The sequence below is a fragment of the Dendrobates tinctorius genome, unplaced genomic scaffold (assembly GCF_039654945.1).
Source record: "Dendrobates tinctorius isolate UK_male_01 unplaced genomic scaffold, ASM3965494v1 ptg000019l, whole genome shotgun sequence".
In the NCBI taxonomy this organism is placed as follows: Eukaryota; Metazoa; Chordata; class Amphibia; order Anura; family Dendrobatidae; genus Dendrobates; species Dendrobates tinctorius.
Genome location: NW_027361687.1, coordinates 221072 through 242882, shown reverse-complemented (window position 1 = coordinate 242882; position 21811 = coordinate 221072). Strand labels below are relative to the sequence as shown.

At 43.4% G+C, this 21811-nt stretch overlaps 1 protein-coding gene across 1 annotated transcript in view; it reads left to right on the top strand.

The window, feature by feature from the left end:
* PLEKHG3 (pleckstrin homology and RhoGEF domain containing G3) overlaps positions 1 to 21811 on the top strand; it is a 67195-nt gene that overhangs the window by 20550 nt on the left and 24834 nt on the right. The window contains exons 5-16 of the mRNA XM_073567292.1: positions 1511 to 1557; positions 5165 to 5315; positions 10734 to 10865; positions 10945 to 11127; positions 12331 to 12423; positions 13709 to 13795; positions 15706 to 15739; positions 15953 to 16048; positions 18827 to 18853; positions 19090 to 19186; positions 19277 to 19287; positions 19667 to 19719. Coding sequence (XP_073423393.1) covers positions 1511 to 1557; positions 5165 to 5315; positions 10734 to 10865; positions 10945 to 11127; positions 12331 to 12423; positions 13709 to 13795; positions 15706 to 15739; positions 15953 to 16048; positions 18827 to 18853; positions 19090 to 19186; positions 19277 to 19287; positions 19667 to 19719 — 1011 coding nt within the window. The remainder of the gene's footprint in view (positions 1 to 1510; positions 1558 to 5164; positions 5316 to 10733; positions 10866 to 10944; positions 11128 to 12330; positions 12424 to 13708; positions 13796 to 15705; positions 15740 to 15952; positions 16049 to 18826; positions 18854 to 19089; positions 19187 to 19276; positions 19288 to 19666; positions 19720 to 21811) is intronic.

Here is a 21811-nt window from a genome sequence, read left to right as displayed (position 1 = left end):
CCAGTTAATGTGAGAGCAGCATATTGTAAAGACTCCATTCCTAATGTGTACCACTTACTGGGCTGTTTCCTGTAGTTTTTGATTGGCAGCTTTCTGACTATGCACAGTGTACACAGAAATCTGCCAATCAGAGATAAGGTTATACAGAGCTCAGCATTCAGAAAACTGCTAGATCTGCAGCAATGAAAACAGCGATTTCATCAAGAGTGCAACAAACAGCCCAGTAAGTGACACATTGCTGGAATTGCCAGATTCACCAGGTGAGGTGGCTTCTCCAAGCTCAAGGGTCGGGTGGGCATATGGGCCACGGGCATTGGTGCAACCATTAGGTTGGGCATGTGGAACAAAGACAGATGATGGACAGGGAACCGCAGGTAGGCAGGCGTAATGCTGGAAACTGCTGGCAGGAGGGAGATGTCCAGTAGACTACAGAGAAGCAGGTCTGATGCTGGAAACCGCAGGCAAATGGGAGACGTCCAGTAGACTACAGGCAAGCAGGTGTGATCCCGGAGACAGGCGGAAGACGTCTAGTAGAGCACAGTAAAGCAGGTGTGATTCTGAAAACTGCAGGCAGGTGGGAGACGTTTAGAAGATAACAGGAGGCGATCAGGCAGGATGCTGGAAACCATAGGCAGTCAGGAGACACAGGCAAGCAGGCATGGTGCTGGAATCTGCAGGCTGGAGGGAGACATTCAGTAGACCACAAGTAGCAGGCGGGAGGCTGGAAACCATAGGCAGCCAGCAGACGTCCAGGAAACCCCAGACAGTAGCTGAATAGGGTGAGTTAATTGGGGCAAGCCAGAGTCTTGGCAACCGCAAGTCTTAATACCAAGACAAAGGTGTATGTCTTGTTCATCCTTGTATTGGTCGGGTGGATGCTTACATGGGATCATGCTGGGCCATCTGCAAAGCTCAATGTGGAGGACAACAGAGTCTAGCGGACTGGGGTGAGGGAAGCAAAGCGCAGATGCGAGCCAAGTCTCTGCCACTACATCATGATCCTCTCTGATAGGGAAGCAATATCCTAGTGATATATTCTCTTTTAGGAAGTCATGCATATCATATAGTACAGTAGTGTGGAGAGAACTCCTTGAGGGCACAGCTGGTATCCAGATGCGATATCAGTGACACAGAGCAGATAGAAGATTTATTGAAGAGACAGCTGTGCAGTAAAATATTATCATTTATTTGGAGTTTCAGAGACACCATTTTTTTCCCAATACACATCCCCAACCCTCTATACTAATGAATGGGCCAGCTTTTTGTATGGGAAGAAGGGGATAAGCCGCTGACAGTCATTTGTGGTGACAGCTTATATACACCATGGGGTGCTTAAAATGTGCCCATTTTCCTCTCTCCACACATTCCAGTTTTGCCCAAAAATCAGTGGCTTTAATGAGTATTATATTGTACATGTGAAATAATGCTAAAGACTGATGAAACAAAAGCATAATGTTTGGTGATGACAAAAATGAATTCTACTGTAAGAGTCTTCTCTTTTTATGTCTAGAGCCATTACTTCGATATTTACACCCAGTACTGTAACAACTATCCCAAGTAAGTCTATATGTTATATTATACCCGGCACTTCTAGATTTTACCCCTAGGGATATCTCTTAAGATATATAGGTTTGTATTTAAGTGATGGACAAGAATTTTACACTTCATGTTCTTCCGTCACTTGGCTGCTTCATGAAGATCTGTTTACACCGTGCAATTATCATCAAGATTTGTGTATTAACAAATGATTAAAGGCTAATTAATGATTAACCATTTCAGGCTGGTTAGAATTGATTATCAGCGGTATTAGTCTCTGCTGACAATCCCACCATCATCATGGGTGACTTCAACATCCCCATTGACACCCACCAGTCAGCTGCCTCCAAACTCCTGTCCCTTACTTCATCTTTTGGACTTATTCAGTGGTCCTCCTCAGCCACCCACACAGATGGACATACATTAGACCTGGTCTTCACCCGCCTCTGCTCTCTTTCTAACTTTACCACCTCCCCTCTTCCTCTATCTGACCACCATCTACTCACTTTCTCATCCCTGTCCTCCTCACCTGTCACCCGTGTCCAGCAGCATGCGCACCCCCGCAGAAACCTCGCACATCTAGCCACTCACACACTCTCTGACCCTATCCTACCACTGTCCTCCATATCTTCACTCCACGACACTGACACACAAAGACCTCGCTCTATCCTGGATCTCCTCATACCTTTCCAACCGCACATTCAGCATCTTCCACTCCCACACTACCTCCTCATCCCACTCTCTCTCTGTTGGAGTCCCCCAAGGCTCTGTTCTAGGACCCCTACTCTTCTCAATCTACACACTTGGCCTGGGGCAACTCATAAAGTCCCACGGATTGCAGTACCACCTTTATGCCGATGACACTCAGATCTACCTCTCTGGACCAGATGTCACCTCTCTGCTCTCCAGAATCCCAGAGTGTCTTATCAGCCATATCCTCCTTCTTCTCCTCTTGCTTCCTCAAACTCAATGTGCACAAATCTGAACTAATCATCTTTCCCCCATTCCACAGATCTTCCTTACCCAACCTTTCTATAACAATTGACGACATCACGCTTTCCCCCGTACCGGAGGTCTGCTGCCTCGGAGTAACCCTTGACTCTGCCCTGTCCTTCAAACCGCACATCCAAGCTCTCTCCACCTCCTGTCGCCTCCAGCTCAAAAATATTTCCAGAAACCGTCCCTTCCTCAACCCTCAATCTACTAAACTACTTGTGCATGCCCTCATCATCTCCCGCCTCGACTATTGCAACATCCTTTTCTGTGGCCTCCCTGCTAACACCCTTGCACCTTTCCAGTCCATCCTCAACTCTGCCGCCCGACTAATTCATCTCTCTCCTCGCTACTCCTCCACTTCTCCCCTCTGCAAATCTCTTCACTGGCTCCCATTCCCTCAGCGTATCCAATTCAAATTACTAATACTGACCTACAAGGCCATCTACAATCTGTCTCCTCTATACATCTCTGAACTAATCTTCCGATACTTTTCCCTCACATAATCTCCGGTCCTCCCAAGACCTCCTTCTCTCCTCCACACTTATTCGCTCCTCACCCAACCGCCTCCAAGACTTCTCCCGAATTGCCCCCATCCTATGGAATTCCCTGCCCCAACACGTCAGGCTATCATCCACACTCGGATCCTTCAGACGGAACCTGAAAAGCCATCTCTTCAGGAAAGCCTACAGCCTGCAATGATCCCCGCTGCCTCCTCAGCACTACTGGAGCTACCGCCTCATAATCACTGGAGCGGCTGCAACCCCCCAACCTACTGTCTCCTTCCCCACCATCCTGTAGCATGGGCAGGGTCCTCTCTCCCCTCTATATCAGTCTGTGATTGTTAGTTTGTTTACTGTAAGTGATATCTGTAATTCGTATTTAACCCCTTCTCATGTACAGCACCATGGAACCAATGGTGCTATATAAATATATAATAATATAATATAATATATAATAGTATCACCAGTCACAATATATGTGACAAACCACTGTGCTGTTTAAGGATTGTGCATTAAAAATGTTTTTTCATGGTTTATTTTTTGCCTTTTTGTCGGGGGTAAAGCCCCATTCCATACTTATTAGACTGTCAGTTTGCACCCGCCAATATCGACAGGTTTGGCTGACACTCTAGTGTGGGGGGTGGGGGGGGGGGATGGCAGACTGATGGTTGGGGGAAGATAACAATGGGGTATCTCCCCCAACATGTCTGATTTTGGAGTGCCGATTGCATTGTTTTTCAGAGATAAGTTGCTGGCAGAGTTGTCTGTTGGCGTCTTTCTCATAGAGAACGCAGGAGCGCTCGGACAAATGAGTGCTTCTGTGTTTGGGAGAGCTGGCTGTTGGCTGAAGCATCGATCGACAACCATCTGATGTCTATGGGGGTCTTAACTCTGCCAGGACATCCTATGGAGCAGTTCCATCTAAATGGTAGTAATTGGTGAATAGATTGAAAGATGCTTTCAAATGTCATTCATATCTTTTTGCTCATTTGGCAATGGCCCAATTGTGCACCCATAAACTAGCCATGCTCTTCATGCTAGTAAATGAGGCCCAGTAGTCCTTTCTGTTATGTGCTCTGGCTTATCTACTACCTGACCACCTATAGACTATAAACATCCAGGCAGGAGAGAAAGGAAATTGTCAACTCGCCTCATATCGCCGCATTACACGGCAAAGTTCAGCCCCTTTTTTGAAACAGAAAAAGTTGAAATCGAACAAAAGCCACAACGTCCTGAAATGTGTAACAGTGTGAACCCTTCTTTTATGGGGTCAAATGTGTTTTTAATATAATTTTTAACTAAAAATGTATGGGTTTGACCACATACAGATGCTGTCTTGTCTACTTTTTCGGATTAAGCGTCTGAATGGTCCACTTTTTACTCTGCAGTGACGTTCTAAAACATCACTGCAAAGTAACCTGCTGCATGTGATTGTCTGGCTGCAGGAGCTGGCTGTCAGACACAGCCAGACTACCCACTGAGAAGGCATAGATGGCTTATTAACATCTCTGACTTACTGATCCTTCTATATACAGTGCCAAACAAGTCCTAACATAGTAGTAATCATGTGTTAACCAAGTGCCTGGAGGGAGCAGGAGCTGCTGGGTCCTAGCAGACCCAGATCTGCTCTGCTGTTCAAGCAAGAGGCGGCATTTGCTCTGAAACTGACGCTAATATAACAGCCCCAGATACAAGGGAAATTGGCAAATAAATATATTTAAATGTTGAAATGCCCCCAAAGGTTTTTTTATGTATTTAGGAAGGCATAAAGTGTGAAATAGATAAACAAAAATAAAAAAAGCTCACTAACAATCCAAATTGCTGTTTTTAGCCCCACTACTGTCAAAATAAAATGTTATGTATATGTTCCATATACGAAATTTAACTTCTACAGAAAAGAGAAAACAATTTAATATGTTAAGTGGTCCCTTTTGGTAGTAAAAACAATAGAACGGTATCCCTAGGTGTATTTGGTCACAAATAACTAATATCCAGAACTACTGCAATGCCTTCTGCCATAGGGATCAACCTGATTCCGAATTTCCTCTACATGGCTATAAAAATAAAATACTGGTAACAAAACAAACAAGTGCGGTTCATAATATCTTAAAATCCTGCTTCTTCTGTTTCAGCTCCGTAGCCACCCTTACTGAATGTATGAGGAACAAAGTCTTGGCAAAATTTTTTCGAGAGAGGCAGGAGATGCTCAAACACAGCCTTCCCTTGGGGTCCTATCTTTTAAAACCAGTCCAGAGAATACTAAAATATCATCTTCTGTTGCAGGTAACATGACTCATATAGGAGATATATACTTCTGTGTAGGTGTACTTTATATATATTGTGGTGTGACAGGTGATCGCATGGTTAATGGGAGATATGTCACATGGAGGGATGCTCCCTGCGATGCAACCCGGAGTATTTTGCCTATAGTGTACATGAGCACTAAAGATGTCATTTAGTGCACTGGGTGCGGAATGTACTCCGTTTTGCCTGAAGATATGTGTATGTTCAGGACATGTGGTGAAGTCCTGACCATGTGACCAGCTCATGTGATCCATACCTCACCTATGGGTGTGGTTACAGGGCTATGTAATTAAGGTGTTTGGCACATGTGAGAGAGACTGTGAGGAAGTCTGGCAGAGTGTGGACAGACTTCCATGTGTCCAGGTGCGACACTACAGAGAGTGGTCTGTGTTCCAAGGAAGGAGAAGCCTTCCTGTGTCTGCGGCTGCAGATAGAGCGCTGCTCTGGACATTGCCCTGACCTGTGTGCACAGGACCTGAGGGAACACAGCCCAGCTAAGGACTGTTTATGTGCTGTCTCTGGTTTATGGAGTAATAAACCATGTGAAATTTTAAAGGAACGTGCCTCATGTTTGTCTCCCGCTGCACCTAAGCGAGTCCGAATCCCTACAATTGGTGGAGAATGCGGGCACTAAGATAGTGACGGCTCCTGACGTAGACAGGTCAGAGGTAGAACTGACCGGAAGGAGAAGGACATCTGCCCAACTTACGGACCTGACGTCTCGTGACATGACGGATGGTGGGCTGGGAGATGAGACGACTGTGAGTAGCTCGGTCAGTGAACCAACACTACAGTGCCCCTTCTGGCTGGATGGAGAACGGGTGATGGGATTGTTAGACCCTGGGAGTCCGGTATCTGTGCTAAAAACCACTCCTGGACGTTCTGTGTCGCCTGGGACGGTGACGAGAGTGAATGGCTTTGGTGGGGACGATAAAGAACTTTTGACAGCATACCTCTACATTGACACGACTGAGAGTTCCACGTACCATGTAGTGACAGTAGACCCAGACTTACAGTCTACTATGGTAATAGGGCGGGACTTAGAAGCCCTGTGGGACTGGTGGACAAAAGGAGAAGTGTCTGTTGATATAATGTGTATGGGAGGTAATGGTGTGAAAAGTCCGCCTCCTAAAGTTGACAGGCCTAAGTTAAACATGACCAGAGAGAACAGTGCGTCGGCCCCACTTACGGACATGATGTCACCTGACGGGTACCAGAGAGAGACTGATAGTGGTGTGGTAATTAAAAAGAATGGACCTGACACCCGAACAGAGAGCAACATGAACATTTCCCATGCGGTGGGGTGTGACACAGGTACCAGGCGTGACTGTAATATGTTATTGCCAGTAGCAACCACTAGGGCTGAAGACAGTGTTTGTCAGACAGAAGCACGAATCCAGTGTAATGACAGTTTGCACCAGGTAGAAGCGCACCTACGAGACTTGGAGCAAGGGCGCGAAGAGATGTGTCAGCAGCTGGCGAGGGAGTGTCTGAAGGTGGCGAGTCTGGAAGTCGCCAACTCCGCGCAGGTGGAGCGGTTGCACCACCTAGAGTCCGAGCTCTTGGCAGGCAAAGCACTGAGACAAGTGACTGAGCACAGAGTGGATGAGCTGGAGAAGGAAGTCTCTGAGCTCAGAGGTCACCTGTCAGCGTGTAAAACCATGAACAAGACCCTGTTGGAAGATATGGAGGTGCTCAGAGAGGCCCAAGAGAAGTATCAACAGGAGATTCTCAGGAGAGAGGATGAGCGTCGCTACCTGGCAGAGGAGCGAGATAAAGTTCTGCAAGAACTCAGTGGAGTAGGAAAAGGTCTTCTACGGGAGAAGTGGATGGGCGAAGACGTACAGCAGCCGTGCCCGCCTGATAGCAAGGCAGAACTGCCAAAGCCCATCTTGGAAAAGGGTCCTGAAGACTGTAAATCTCAGGAAGATGGTGAGCCAAGGGCTGCACAAGACAGTCATCCAATCGTGACAGATATCTTGAGGGAAGTGTCCGTAGGGAACCCAGAGCCATCTGTTCAGGGTGAGAGCAAGTCCACGACCTTCAAGGTTGTAATTGATGTACCAGAAGACATGCAGGAAGCCTGTGCTGAGGAAGGTGTGCATGAGGCCTTTAGGAAGGCTATAGAAGCATGTTGTGTGATCTGGGCACCAGAGACGAAGCAGCTGGTCATACTGTCATCTAAGGAAGTCACAAGGAAGCGGGTTACTATCCTGAGGGATATGCATCTACAATGCCTCCGCACAAGGCAGATGATCCTGTTGGGAAAAAAAGAAGCCGCTCGATGTCTAGAGTGTGCGAGGAAAGTTCAAAGTCAGCAGGGCATTGCAGAAGACATCATTCAAGTGCCCGGAGGTCTGGTGAGGAAAGTCATCGGAAGGTTTGGGAAAGTGATGCAGGACATGGTGAACAGGTCTGGCGTGATGAGAGTGAGGATTCCGGCTAATGACGAAACCCAGGACAAGGGTGAAGATGGGATGGTTCCATTCCTCGTTGTCGGGTCCATGGAGAGCCTTGGGAATATCCGGATGCTCCTGGAGTATCGCGTGTCATACCTGAAAGAAGTAGAGCAGCTAAGACTTGAGAGGAAGCAGATCAGTAGAGAGCTGGAGGAAATGGAAAGAAGATGGCCGCCTCCTTCAACTCGCGGTATAGAAAGGCAAAGAGGTTCACTTAAGACTGGAAGTCCTAAAGATGGAGATAAGAGAGTACATAGAGATAAATGGAAGAGCTGCTCTCGGGACCTTATAGACCTTAGGAGAAATGGCCAGCAGAGAGAGGACAGTAGGTGGCCTGATGGAAGAGGAAGTAGTGATGCCTCAGTTAGCTCAGAGCTGAGTGACCTAGGCAGGAGACCCTGTAGAAGACGTGGTGACAAAGAGTCAGTCCAGACAAGAGGTATGGGGGCAAGGGAGTCGCAACACCATACTGACCGCCGGGGATGCGGGTGGTCTGACGTGGGCCCATCTTTATCAAAGAACAAGACAGAGTCGGATAAGGGACGCCTACTGAAGAGTTCACTAGCAGGGTCTGACTTTGATAGACGATTTGACTGGCAGAGACGACCGAGAAGGATCTCTGGTCGAGTAATAGAAAGTGCCAAGCCCCACGGCTTTAGGCAGAGGAGGGGGATATGTGGTGTGACAGGTGATCGCATGGTTAATGGGAGATATGTCACATGGAGGGATGCTCCCTGCGATGCAACCCGGAGTATTTTGCCTATAGTGTACATGAGCACTAAAGATGTCATTTAGTGCACTGGGTGCGGAATGTACTCCGTTTTGCCTGAAGATATGTGTATGTTCAGGACATGTGGTGAAGTCCTGACCATGTGACCAGCTCATGTGATCCATACCTCACCTATGGGTGTGGTTACAGGGCTATGTAATTAAGGTGTTTGGCACATGTGAGAGAGACTGTGAGGAAGTCTGGCAGAGTGTGGACAGACTTCCATGTGTCCAGGTGCGACACTACAGAGAGTTGTCTGTGTTCCAAGGAAGGAGAAGCCTTCCTGTGTCTGCGGCTGCAGATAGAGCGCTGCTCTGGACATTGCCCTGATCTGTGTGCACAGGACCTGAGGGAACACAGCCCAGCTAAGGACTGTTTATGTGCTGTCTCTGGTTTATGGAGTAATAAACCCTGTGAAATTTTAAAGGAACGTGCCTCATGTTTGACTCCCGCCGCACCTAAGCGAGTCCGAATCCCTACAATATATATATATATATATAATGTGTGTATATGCTTGTATATACATATACAGCTCACAAAAATTAAGAGACCACTGTAAAATTTTCAGTTTGTCTGAGTTTTCTCTTTATAGGTATATTTTTGAGTAAAATGTAAATTTCTCTTTTATTCTATAAACTACTGACAACATGTCTTCAAATTTCCAACCACTAAATTTTGTATTTATTTTCAGAAAATGAGAAATGGTCAAAAGAACAAAAAAATGCAGTGCTTGCAGACCTGAAATAATGCTAAGAAAACAAGCTTCATAATCATTTAGAAACAACAATATTAATGTTTTACCTCAGGAAGAGTTCAGAAATTAATATTTTGTGGATTAACCATGATTGTTAATCACAGCTTTCATGCGTCTTGGCATGCTTTCCACCAGTCTTTCACACTGCTTTTGAGTAACCTTATGCCACTCCTGGTACAAAAATGTAAGCAGTTCTTCTTTGTTTGATGGCTTGTGACTATCCATCTTCCTCTTGGTTACATTCCAGAGGTTTTCAATGGGGTTCAGGTCTGGAGATTGGGTTGGCCATGACAGGGTTTTGATGTGGTGGTCCTTCATCCACACATTGATTGACCTAGCTGTGTGGCATGGCGCATTGTCCTGCTGGAAAAAACAGTCCTCCGTGTTGGGGAACATTGCCTCAGCAGAAGGAATCAACTGTTTTTCCATGATAACCTTGTATATGGCTTGATTCATACGTCCTTCGCAAAGATTACCCTGCCCAATTCCAGCCTTGCTGAAGCATCCCCAGATCATCACCAATCCTCCACCAAATTTCACAGTGGGTGCAAGACGCTGTGGCTTGTACGCCTCTCCAGGTCTCCGCCTAACCATTAGACAACCTGGTGTTGGGCAAAAGCTGAAAATTAGACTCATCAAAGAAGATTACCTTACTCCAGTCCTCTATGGTCCAATCCTTATGGTCTTTAACAAACTTCACCCTGGCTCTCCTTTGCTTCTCATTGATGAAAGCCTTTTTGTAGCTTTACATGACTTGAGCCCTGCCTCTAGGAGCCTGTTACCAACTGTTCTTGCCACGCACTTCACCAAAGCTGCCATTTGCTATTCCTTTTGTAGGTCACTTGATGTCATCCTGTGGTTGCTGAGTGACATTCGAATAAGATGACGGTCATCCCGGTCAGTGGAGAGTCGTTTTCGCCCTCTGCTGGTCTGTAGCTTTGTTGTCCCCATTGTCTGCTGCTTGACCTTGTTGTAGTGGACTGCCGTCTTAGAAATTTTTAGGATGGAGGCAACATGACACTCACTGTATCTCTCTGATAGTAAAGCCAGAATTGAGCCCTTTTGCAAGAGGATTGTGAACACCATAGCAGAGTTTTTTATACTTCGTTAAATAAGATTTGGTTCAGGCGATCACCTAATCAGAAGCACATTAAGTAGAATGAGGTGTCCTCTGGTTGGAATTCAACTGACACTGGAATGGAGTGGCTGTCAGACATGTAGAGAAGCTGATTTTTATAAAACTGGGCAGTGGTCTCTTAATTTTTGCCAGAGCTGTATGTGTATATATATGTGTATGTATGTGTATATATATATATATATATATATATATATATATATATATAATTTGTGTGTGTGTGTTTTTTTTTTTTTTTTTTCGTTGTTTGATTCCTCTTTTCATTCCTTTGTACGGCTAGGAAATAGCAAAACATTTTGATATAGATAAAGAAGGATACGAGGTGGTGGAAGAGGCCATAGAGACCATGACAGGAGTAGCCTGGTACATCAATGACATGAAGAGAAAGCATGAGCATGCGGTGCGACAACAGGTAAGAAGTATAACCTTAGGAATCTATAGAAATCTAGCCAGCCAAGCGTTGATGTGACATGTTTGTTATTGTTTAACAGGAGATTCAGTCTTTGCTGCTGAACTGGAATGGCCAGGACCTGACAACGTATGGAGAGCTGGTCCTGGAGGGGACCTTCCGTGTACAGCGTGCTCGCAGTGACAGGACATTTTTCTTGTTTGACAAGGTCTTACTTATCACAAAGAAACGCGGAGACCATTACATTTATAAAACCCATATTCCGGTGAGCAAATATTTGTAGGAAAATCCTTATGGGGCGATCTCTTGGAAATAAACTAATACACGAAATAAAGTACATTATTATAGATGTATTGTTTTATTTCTTTTTTTACGCTGATCTGACCTAGGGAGCATTAATAAGACTTTTAAATTTTTTTTTGTCATATTATTGAACGCAAAACCCACCCTAAATCTGCCGGAGGGATTGTTTTTTCTGCCTTCTAAGCCCTAAAATGACTTTCCGAAGCACAACATCCTGCTGACCTATCTGCGTAAAGATGGATTTTGTGTTCAGTAATGTTACTGCAGCCATTTTGAAAAGCCTAATAATTGTCCCTCTAGAATCTTTAGATAAAGGTAATTTCCTCCTGGCAGCAGGGCCCTAAGTGCCGACGGCGGGCAGATTCAGAACACTATTACCCCCATATCTGCAGGTTAATAGCATTTTTTCATATGACAGGTTCTTTCAAAATTTTCTTTATTTCCCTGAGAACTCCATTTAAGGAGGTTGTCCAGTCAATAAAAAAAATATTTTAAAGGGTCTCAGTGGCAACTTGTCTGAGACAACAATTGGTTGAGCAGGTAGTATTGGAACGTGAGATGCCCTGGGAAAAGTAAGGATGAGCAATAAGTCTTTTCTTATTGTATAGCAGGATTTAAAAAAAAATAAAAAAAAAAAGTAGATGGGTGGTGACCATGGCGGCTATTTTGAAGTCGGCCCACTCAGGTGTAGCCATATAAATGGCCCACCCAGGTGTATCCATATAAATGGGCCACCCTGTATAATATAGAGATCCTGATTCCAGCGATCTGTCACTTATTAGGCCGCGTGCTGTAATTTTGATAATCTCCTGCTGATAAAACTGTGATTTTATCACTAGAGGACTAGTAGTCATGTGTTCCTCCACATTCATGAGTATAACCCTGCCCCCATCACTGATTGGTAGCGTTTTGCTTATGTACAGAAAAATCTGCCGATCAATGTTGTGGGCGGGGTTTTACAGAGCTCAGCATTCAGGGAACTGCTAGATCTCCAGCAGAGAAAAGAGGGATTTTATCTAAATGGCAGAAAGCATTCCTCTCTGGAATCAGGGTCTCTTCCCCTACATCATGCTGGTCAAATATGGTATAGCAAACACCTGGTGATGGATACCACTTTACATGTTATGTTGAACTTATTAACGACTAATTTTTTTTTCTTTTCTAGTGTTCACACTTGATGCTGATCGAGAGCACAAGAGACTCCATCTGCTTTACCTTAACACACTATAAGAACAGCAAACAGCAGCACAATGTCCAAGTAGGTGGGATCACTCAGCAGTTGTACATGACTGGAGGCAGAATATAGTGACTATGGAAAATTAGATGAGTCTGACGCATAAATAGGTGAAAGATTGTGTTTTTTTATTTTCTTTAAAACAAATCTATCATCAGGATACGAAGTTTGTTTAACCCCTAGTCTAAAATCTGGTTGTTTATAGAGTCAGCCCTTTAAACACACTTTCCACCAGTAGTGAAAATATCCTTTTATCTCAACTTAGCAGGCATAAGTAAAGGAGGCTGGAGAAATAATGGCCCTACTCAGCGATGGAGAATGATAGGATGCAAAGGGGTTCTCACCTGATAATGTAGCTTAAAATGGGAAAAACCAATGAGAAACGATGGTGGAAAGAAATAGGTTAACTGCGCTACTGATAACCAGTTGAAGACCTTTCTGTGAGGATCAACGCGTTTCGAAGTCACCCGACTAAGGGCCCCGTCACACATAGCGACTCACCAGCAATCCCGACAACGATATGAACTTGTCAGGATTGCTGGTGTCGCTACATGATCGCTGGTGAGCTGTCAAACAGGCAGCTTCACCAGCAATCAGGACAGCGACACGCGGGTAACAAGCGACGCACGTTGCTTAGTTACCCACTGTGTACCTTAGTTACCAGCGCGTTGGTGCAGGGAGCTGTTAACTAAGGTACACATCAGGTTTCTAAGCGCCGCGCGGCACTTAGAAACCTGATGTTTACCTTGGTTACCAGCTCGCTGATCGCTGGTCTCCCGCCTGCCACACGCAGCGATGCATGCTGGCCAGCGGGAGACAAGCGATCAAAAAAATGTCCTGGCCATTCGAGGACGATCAGCGATACCCGGCAGGGGGGCCGGTCGCTGATAAAGCCCCCGTCACACACAGCGATCTCGCTAGCAAGATCGCTGCTGAGTCACAAGTTTTGTGATGCAATAGCGATCTCACCAGCGAGATCGCTGTGTGTGACACTTATCAGCGACCGGCCCCCCTGCCAGGCATCGCTGATCGTCCTCGAATGGCCAGGACATTTTTTAGATCGCTGGTCTCCCGCTGGCCAGCATGCATCGCTGCGTGTGCAGGCGGGAGACCAGCGATCAGCAAGCTGGAGCTGGTAACCAAGGTACACAAGGTACGCTGGAGCTGGTAACCAAGGTACGCTGGTGCAGGGAGCTGGTAACCAAGGTACACATCGGGTTTCTGAGCGCCGCGCGGCGCTTAGAAACCTGATGTGTACCTTATTTAATGGTCTTTTTTTATTTTTGTTTATTTATTTTTTCTTAAATAGGCTAAAACGGTGGAAGAGAAACGTCTGTGGACCCATCACATAAAGAAGCTTATACTAGAGAACCATCATGCTATTATTCCCCAAAAGGTAGGGATGTTTTGGGTCATTTATTGAATTATTTGATATTTGTAATGCAGAACACTAAAGTGAACACTAACAAGAGAATATGTAAGAAACATACTAGTATAAAGGCATTTATCTTTTACGTTTTTTGTATGTAGCTTATATTACCTGGCTCATCCTCTTCATTATACTTATATGCATACACTGTTCATACAGATATTTCTTTAAGAAAGATAGGTAATCTGTGCTGTTCTATTATTCAATAAAATTAAAAGAAAACTTTTAAATAGACCTGAAAAATAACTTGAGACCCTAGATATGGTGTCATAATTGCCTCTTTTGTCTAAGTGTGTAATGGTCAACCAGCAGCAATACAGGTGCCTGAGATATGGCTCTTGACACTACACCAGGGCACTTAATATCTGTGATAGTCTATTTATCTAACTAGCTAGCTCTCTGTCCATCATAGAATGTTAGAAGGGAAGGGAAGCGCCTTCGTGTCCAACCCCCTGCTCAATGCAGGATTCACTAAGCCATCTCAGACAGATGTCTGTCCAGCCCCTGCTTGAAGACTTCCATTGAAGGATAACTCACCATCTCTCGTGGCAGCCTGTTCCACTCATTAATCACTCTCACTGCCAAAAAGTTTTTCTAATATCTAATCTGTATATTCTCCCTTTCAGTTTTATTCCGTTGCTTCTTGTGTTTACGTGTGCAAATGAGAATAAAGATGATCCCTCTACACTGTGACAGCCTTTCAGATAATTGTAGACAGCTATTAAGCCTCTTCTTAACCTTCTTTTTTGCAAACTAAACTTTCCCAGATCCTTTAACCAGTCCTCGTAGGACATACTTCGTTGTCTGCTCACCATCCTGGTAGCTCTTCTCTAATCTTGCTCCAGTCTATCTAGCTCTCTGTTTGTCGATCTAGCTTTCTGTCCATCGATCTAGCGTATATTTTAAGGTTGCAGCCCTGGAAGGGAGGTATTTGTGACAGAAGTGATTAGCCTTGGTGATGTAGGATCCAGAGACAAAGGCTCCAGCACAGATAATGTTGAGAAATATTTTAATGGGCCTGGATTTTGGGTCTGGGTTTTAGGAATGACTGGAAGATCTGAGTCGGACTGGTCACTACCATTCTCCTATCCAGACTTTGCAGCCCGTTTAAAAGGCAGCTGAGCTGCCTCATTAGGTGTCCGAGTGTAGAGGTGGAAACATCTCTGGTGTCTGTCAGCAGTTGACCTATCATGAACGTGGCCAACTGCTGTTTTTAGAATTGACTTTGCTGAGAGTAGCTGTCCCATTCCAATACACATGTGTTTTGCTGCAGTGAGCTGGTAAGTAATTAGCTTTTTGCTGAGAGCCATAAGTATGACTCCTTTGTATATAAACTCCAGCAGATAGTAACTATCTGCCATTTATTAGTTCAGGTAGATCTAAGCTCTCTGTTACTTGGCTCCTGTGTACTATTCTATATGTCTCATGTTCTGACTCTGGCTTGAATTTTGACCATTCACTTGCCTCTTGATTTTGTCCTTGACGTAGTTTCTCAATATTGACCCTGCATAATTACCTTTCCTCTGGCTTGCTCTTTCGGATGGCAGCCCTTCCGCTGAAGCAATCCAGTGGCCCCTGCTATAAGACCAGATCCCCGTACAGTAGTTAATGGATGAAGCTCGGGGTTCCTCTGGAATTTGCCACATGGAGTGGCTTGTGCCACGTCTTTTCGAGAGAGCCTTTTTGAACCGGTGGTTTCTGACGGACCTGGAGGTCTGTTTTGCTCCACTGTCATTAGCTGCTCCTGGAGGTATAAAACTCTTAAAAATAATTTAGTAATAGTTTACTCCCTCCTGTACAATCTAATCAGCAGTAGGATCAATAGAATTTGTAGTCATTATTTAGTTTTTAATAATAGAATCCTTATTTTATTTTAGGCCAAAGAAGCGATTCTAGAGATGGATGCCATGTGTAAGTTTAAAAAAAATTCTAAATTCTCTCTTTCTAGCATTTTGTGGATTCCAGTGTTTTATACCACGTTGCCACCATTTCCATGGACTAAATGTTCAGTCTTCCTAATTTGCAAATATCTGTCCAGTTTTAAAATAGACTTTATAATGCAAAAGACGCAGCACTTAAATGCAATATGTGGTGTTTCTAGCATCGATGTGATCTTCTTCCCAGATCCAGGACGTTATCGATACAGTCCAGAAAGAGTGAAGAAAACCATGTCAGCGATTGATCCAATGATCTCACATCTGTCAGGACGCCGGCAGTCGGGTATGATGCATGTTACTACAGACCTTGTCCTACAACCATTTTTCCTTCACTATGGAGATTACATTGGAAAAATTCCACTTCTCTGCTAAGGGTGAGTGCACACAGTGCAGATTGAGCCGCGGATTTCCAGGTAAAACCGCAGGTAAAGTGACCTGTAGTTTACCTGCGGATTTGCCAGCGGTTTTCCCCTGTGGTTTGACGCCTGGACAATGGAACAGGTCAAACCGCAGCGGAATCCGCAGAAAGAATTGACATGCTGCGGATTTAAAACCACAGCAAATCCGTGCGGAAAAATCCGCAGCATGTGTTCGCAGCAAAATCCACACCGTGTGCACATACCCTAAGAAAATTGCTCAAACTATAGGTAGAGAAGAGCGCAATAGGGTCTTATCCGGGTGATTTATAAGAAACAATATAGAGATATTATCACCCTTTCCAAGAGAGAGCTGAGCGTATAGAATCAATTTGTCAGCCTGCTGCACGTCCAACGGTCCACACAGTGACCGCTTCGTAAGTCTCTTTATGGAATAAAATTCTTGGACTTATGTGCGCTGCTAGACAGAATATCAGATCCAGATCATGTAGATAAATTGACCTTTTATTTCCCAACGCGTTTCGAAGTCCATACACTTCTGCCTCAGGGGATGACATATGTCATATAGATATATGTCATCCCCTGAGGAAGTGGTGTATGGACTTCGAAACGCATTGGGAAATAAAAGGTCAATTTATCTACATGATCTGGATCTGATATTCTGTCTAGCAGCGCACATAAGTCCAAGAATTTTATTCCATAAAGAGACATACCCTAAGAAAGGCATTTGCAGGGCCCTCTTGGTCTAACCTCTGGGAACTAAAGGATGGACCCCTGCTCCTTTCTTTAGATAAAACCATATTAAACATATATTGCCTTCCATTAAGAAAAGAAGACACTGATTTAATATGGAAGTAAATCAAACCTTTATGGAAAGTAAAGGAAAGTCTAGTCCATCCGTGTAAGTTCTATATTATAGTCCTCAGGTTATATTCACATACAAGTAATTTGCAATTAAATTCTCTATATTATGTTAAAAGCAACTAAATTACTTTGCATGCAAAAGATGATCATTCGTTATGAATCTTTGCCGTATTGTCCGTTACCTTATTTTTGCTTCCTTTGCCCTGAAACACTGTGCCAATAGTGCTGTTTTAACTACCTAGTTCATGCTTTTTTTACAAGCTGTTGTAACCTGCTGCTCTAGAAAGAATCCATACTCAATACTATTTATGGCTCCAGTCTGTCTGCACTGAGTGATCAAATTACATCTGCTGCTATAAAACTCTATATGTACTGTAGGTGAAGCGGAGAAGCTGGAGGGAAACAAAAGACACAAAGAGAAACAGCTAACACTTCTAGTGCAGAAGGTCAAGGACTAGAACTCTAGCGCCACCTATTGGAAGCAGCAATCCAAAAAGTCAATATTGACTTTTTAACGAGGATTGGCATATGACTTGGGATAAAAACCAAGTTCTAGTCCTCTTCCTCTCTGAAGACAGGTTGCATATTTACTTTCCCAGGGATGCATGCATTGCCTATAAGTCTCCTCACTCTGACATGCCAAGCTTGGCTTGTCACTCTACACAAGGAGAAATGTTACCCCTTAGACCAGGGTTCCCCAACTCCAGTCCTCAAGGCACACCAACAGGTCATGTTTTCAGGATTTCCCTTGTATTGTACAGGTGAAGCAATTATCACCTGAGCAATACTAAGGAAATCCTGAAAACATGACCTGTTGGTGGGCCTTGAGGACTGGAGTTGGGGAACCCTGCCTTAGACTATAGTGCAGGACGAAAATGGCAAAAACTTCTGCATACAAGTCATTTAATGACCAGAAATAATGTTTCTCAATTCACCCATATGATTTGTACACTTACCAGAAAGTTCAGTGACTGCAGATGAGCAGATCTACCAAATCACACAGATTTTACTGGAAAATTTGATTTGCAGCAAAGTTATTCTCAGTGAACTGATTGTCTCTTATTATGCTGTCCAGACCACGGAGCATAATAAACTTACAATGTAGAAAATGGGAAAAAAAATTACTCTTAATCCCCTTACAACTTACCTCTCTGGGCCCTCAGCTCTTCACCATCCCCTGTCTGGTCCTCAGTGCATCTTCTTATCGCCAGGCCTCGTCACTCTAGACCAGGATGTCTCTGCGCAAAAACTGCGCACGGTCCCGACGCGCGCCGTAATCTTGTTCATGCATGCGCTAAAACGTTGAGTCTCATCAGAGCTTGAAGTCTCAGCCTGGTCTGATGAGGCCCAGAACTCAGTGGCGGCGATATGAAGATGCACTGATAAGCGGTTAGGAGGGTTGGTGCCGAGGTGAGCGGTAAGGTGAGTGTGTGTATTTTTATTTTATTTGTTAACCTTTTGATGGTCTTTTACAGTTGATTCGCGCGGAAGCAAATTATTATAAAAAGAAATTTGGAATTTTATCGCTTTCAAATTTTTATAATATTAGAATGCGATCCCACTCGAATATACTTGTTACACCTTACGCAAATGCAGGTTATTTTAGTTTTGGTCTGATTTTAATAATCCCACTCTTGAAATCACTATGTATAGTCTCGTACACTGAACAAAAGCTCCAGGATGCAGATAAAAAAGCAAATTTTAATACAACTGTGTCAGAACTTGGGAGTCATGCTTAATCTATTGGTAGGGTGAATGTTTTAGTCCTTTTTTTTTTTTTTTTTTTTTTTATATGTATATCTTTTTTTTCTCTCCTGTAGATTTATTAAAGCAGGAGGATGAGAATTGTAAGATTAAGATTTTGTGAATTGTGTAAGACAGGATCCTGAAATACATATAATTTCTGGAACGAGAATCATTCTTTAGGAAAAAAAGGAAATGGCCAACTCGTTCTTAAGACGGACCAGTCAACAGGTCAAAATTGGCCAGTTTTTGGCGTTCCCATATTATTCCCACTGTTCCCTTCAGTATTTTGTGTTTTTGTTTAGTTTTTTGTTTTTTCTTTTTATATATCCTCCTATAGACCTTTACTTATTACTAGTTTTATGGTATCAGATAAATCTGGAAGTATTTCAGAACATCGTGTATGAACCAGATGATGAAAACCAGCACTTCATAAAGTAAAGTTTTAGTGTAATTATAACTATTGACATATGAAAGACTCTAACATGTATTTCTTTTCTTTTTCTTTCTGACTTTTAAATATGCAGTGGGTTTAAAGGTAAGATATACTTTATAATATTTTTGTGTTGTCTAAGGCCATGCTGTGATTTTCTATGAAAAAAGTAGATATTTTCCTGCTTTTTTCCAAAATCTCTGCCACAAAAGACACTTCAGGAATGCTTCAAGGTTGCACGCGGCCTCATAAAATGTACAGATGTGTCCACCCTTTCCTTAAACTTCGTTATGTGCTCCCAATTTTTCACAAAATCAATTCAAAACCATAACGCAGCCTGCAAACAAAACCTTCAACAGGCTACAATTTCCATCGCAACCACTGGGTGGACACACATACACAAACATACAGCAACATCCCATGACAGAGTATCACAAAGTCATGGTTTTTGAGGTTTTTTGTAATCTCACAAAACACATTTTAGGATGCGTTTTGCTAAGGTCAAATTTATCTGAGGACACATCCATCTTTATGATTGTTAGCTATAAATACATATCGGTTGTGTGTATACATTTTTGGTTAGTATCAACACTATATTTATTTCCAAAGGTTGTCAAATAAAGAAACTATATCATTACATACCTAAACTTTCACTTGTGATTTTCCACTTTTTGTATTGCTGTCATATCATTCTTCGTATACCGACTTCTGTGCTGTCACAAATAGTCCTTTCTACAGTATACTTCCAATATTTGTCTGGTATCCATTATATCTTAATACATTATTTTATAGGGGTCATACAGTACAAATATTTTATTTTTTCAGTTGTTTTTTTTTAATGCTTTTATTATTTTAAGTATTTAACGCATACCCGTAGTTGATATTTTCTTAGCCAACTCAGACCTCCTGTTACTATATACTGCCTGGCATATCAACATCTTAAAGAGAAGACGTTATTGAGCTTTTTTTCAATGAAAGGGGGTAGGGTAGATCAGGAGGTGAACTCTGGTATCGTGTGTCACTTGATGCGCTGCTGATGGAGACCGACAACAAATTAATATTCTTGGAAACTTTTTTTTTAAAATAGTCTCCATCAGCAGTGCTCCAAGTGACATGCAATGCCTGGATTCACCTGTCCACAGACTCAATTAATCAGTCAGACTCTAACCTTTACAACATGGGCATGACCAAAGAGCTTTCCAAGGATGTCAGAGACAAAATCATATCCCTGCACAAAGCTGGAATGGGCTACAAAACCATAAGTAAGACGCTGGGTGAGGAGACAACTTTTGGTGCAATAGTAAGAAAATGGAAGAAATGCTAAATGACTGTCAATCGACATCGATCTGGGGCACCATGCAAAAATCTCACCTCGTGGGGTATCAATGATCATGAGAAAGGTGAGAGATCAGCCTAAAACTACACGGGGAGAACTTGTTAATGATCTCAAGGCAGCTGGGACCACAGTCACCAAGAAAACCAATGGTAACACATTACGCCGTAAAGGTTTAAAATCCTGCAGTGCCCCCAAGGTCCCCCTGCTCAAGAAGGCACATGTGCAGGCCCGCCCGTCTGAAGTTTGCCATTGAGCACCTGGATGATTCTGTGAGTGATTGGGAGAAGGTGCTGTGGTCAGATGAGACAAAAATTGAGGTCTTTTGCATTAACTCAACTCGCCGTGTTTGGAGGAAGAGAAATGCTGCCTATGACCCAAAGAACACCATCCCCACTGTCAAGCATGAAGGTGGAAACGTTATGTTTTGGTGGTGTTTCTCTGCTAAGGGCACAGGACTACTTCACCGCATCAATGGAGAATGGATGGAACCATGTACCGTAAAATCCTGAGTGACAACCTCCATCCCTCCACCAGGACATTAAAAATGGGTCTTCCAGCAAGTCAAAGAACCAAAACATACAGCCGAGGCAAGAAAGGAGAGGCTCAAAAAGAAGCATATTAAGGTCATGGAGTGGCCTAGCCAGTCTCCAAACCTTAATCCCATAGAAAATTTATGGAGGGAGTTGAAGCTCCGAGTTGCCAAGCGATAGCCTCTTAATGATTTACATATGATCTGCAAAGAAGAGTGGACCAAAATTCCTCCTGACATGTCGGCAAACCTCATCATCAGCTGCAAATAACGTCTGACTGCTCCAGAGAGATAAAATACTTATTTCTCACTGCAAAATGCAAATGAATTTATAGAATTTATACAATGTGATTTTCTGGATTTTACTTTGATATTCTATCTCTCAATGTTAAAATTAACCTACCCTTAAAATTATATACTGTTCATGTCTTTGTTAGTGGGTAAACGTCCAAAATTAGCAAGGGATGAAATACTTATTTCCTTCACTGTATGTGCCTGCTGAATGAACTGTTTATTTGCGGTGATACCTTTGTGCCCAGAAGAGGCTGTTTTTTTGTTTTGAATTTCTTGGTGTTTTATGAAATCATTTAAACTGCACTTGTTTGGATCAACATGTGTGAACGTGACCTAATGCCTTCCTGAGAGCGTGAATCCTTACAATATATATTTGTTTGTGTGTGTACTGTATATACAGTATATCCACCTGACAATGAAGCTGTGTGCACATACCCCAAGTTTATAATAGTAATTAGGAATTCTCAATG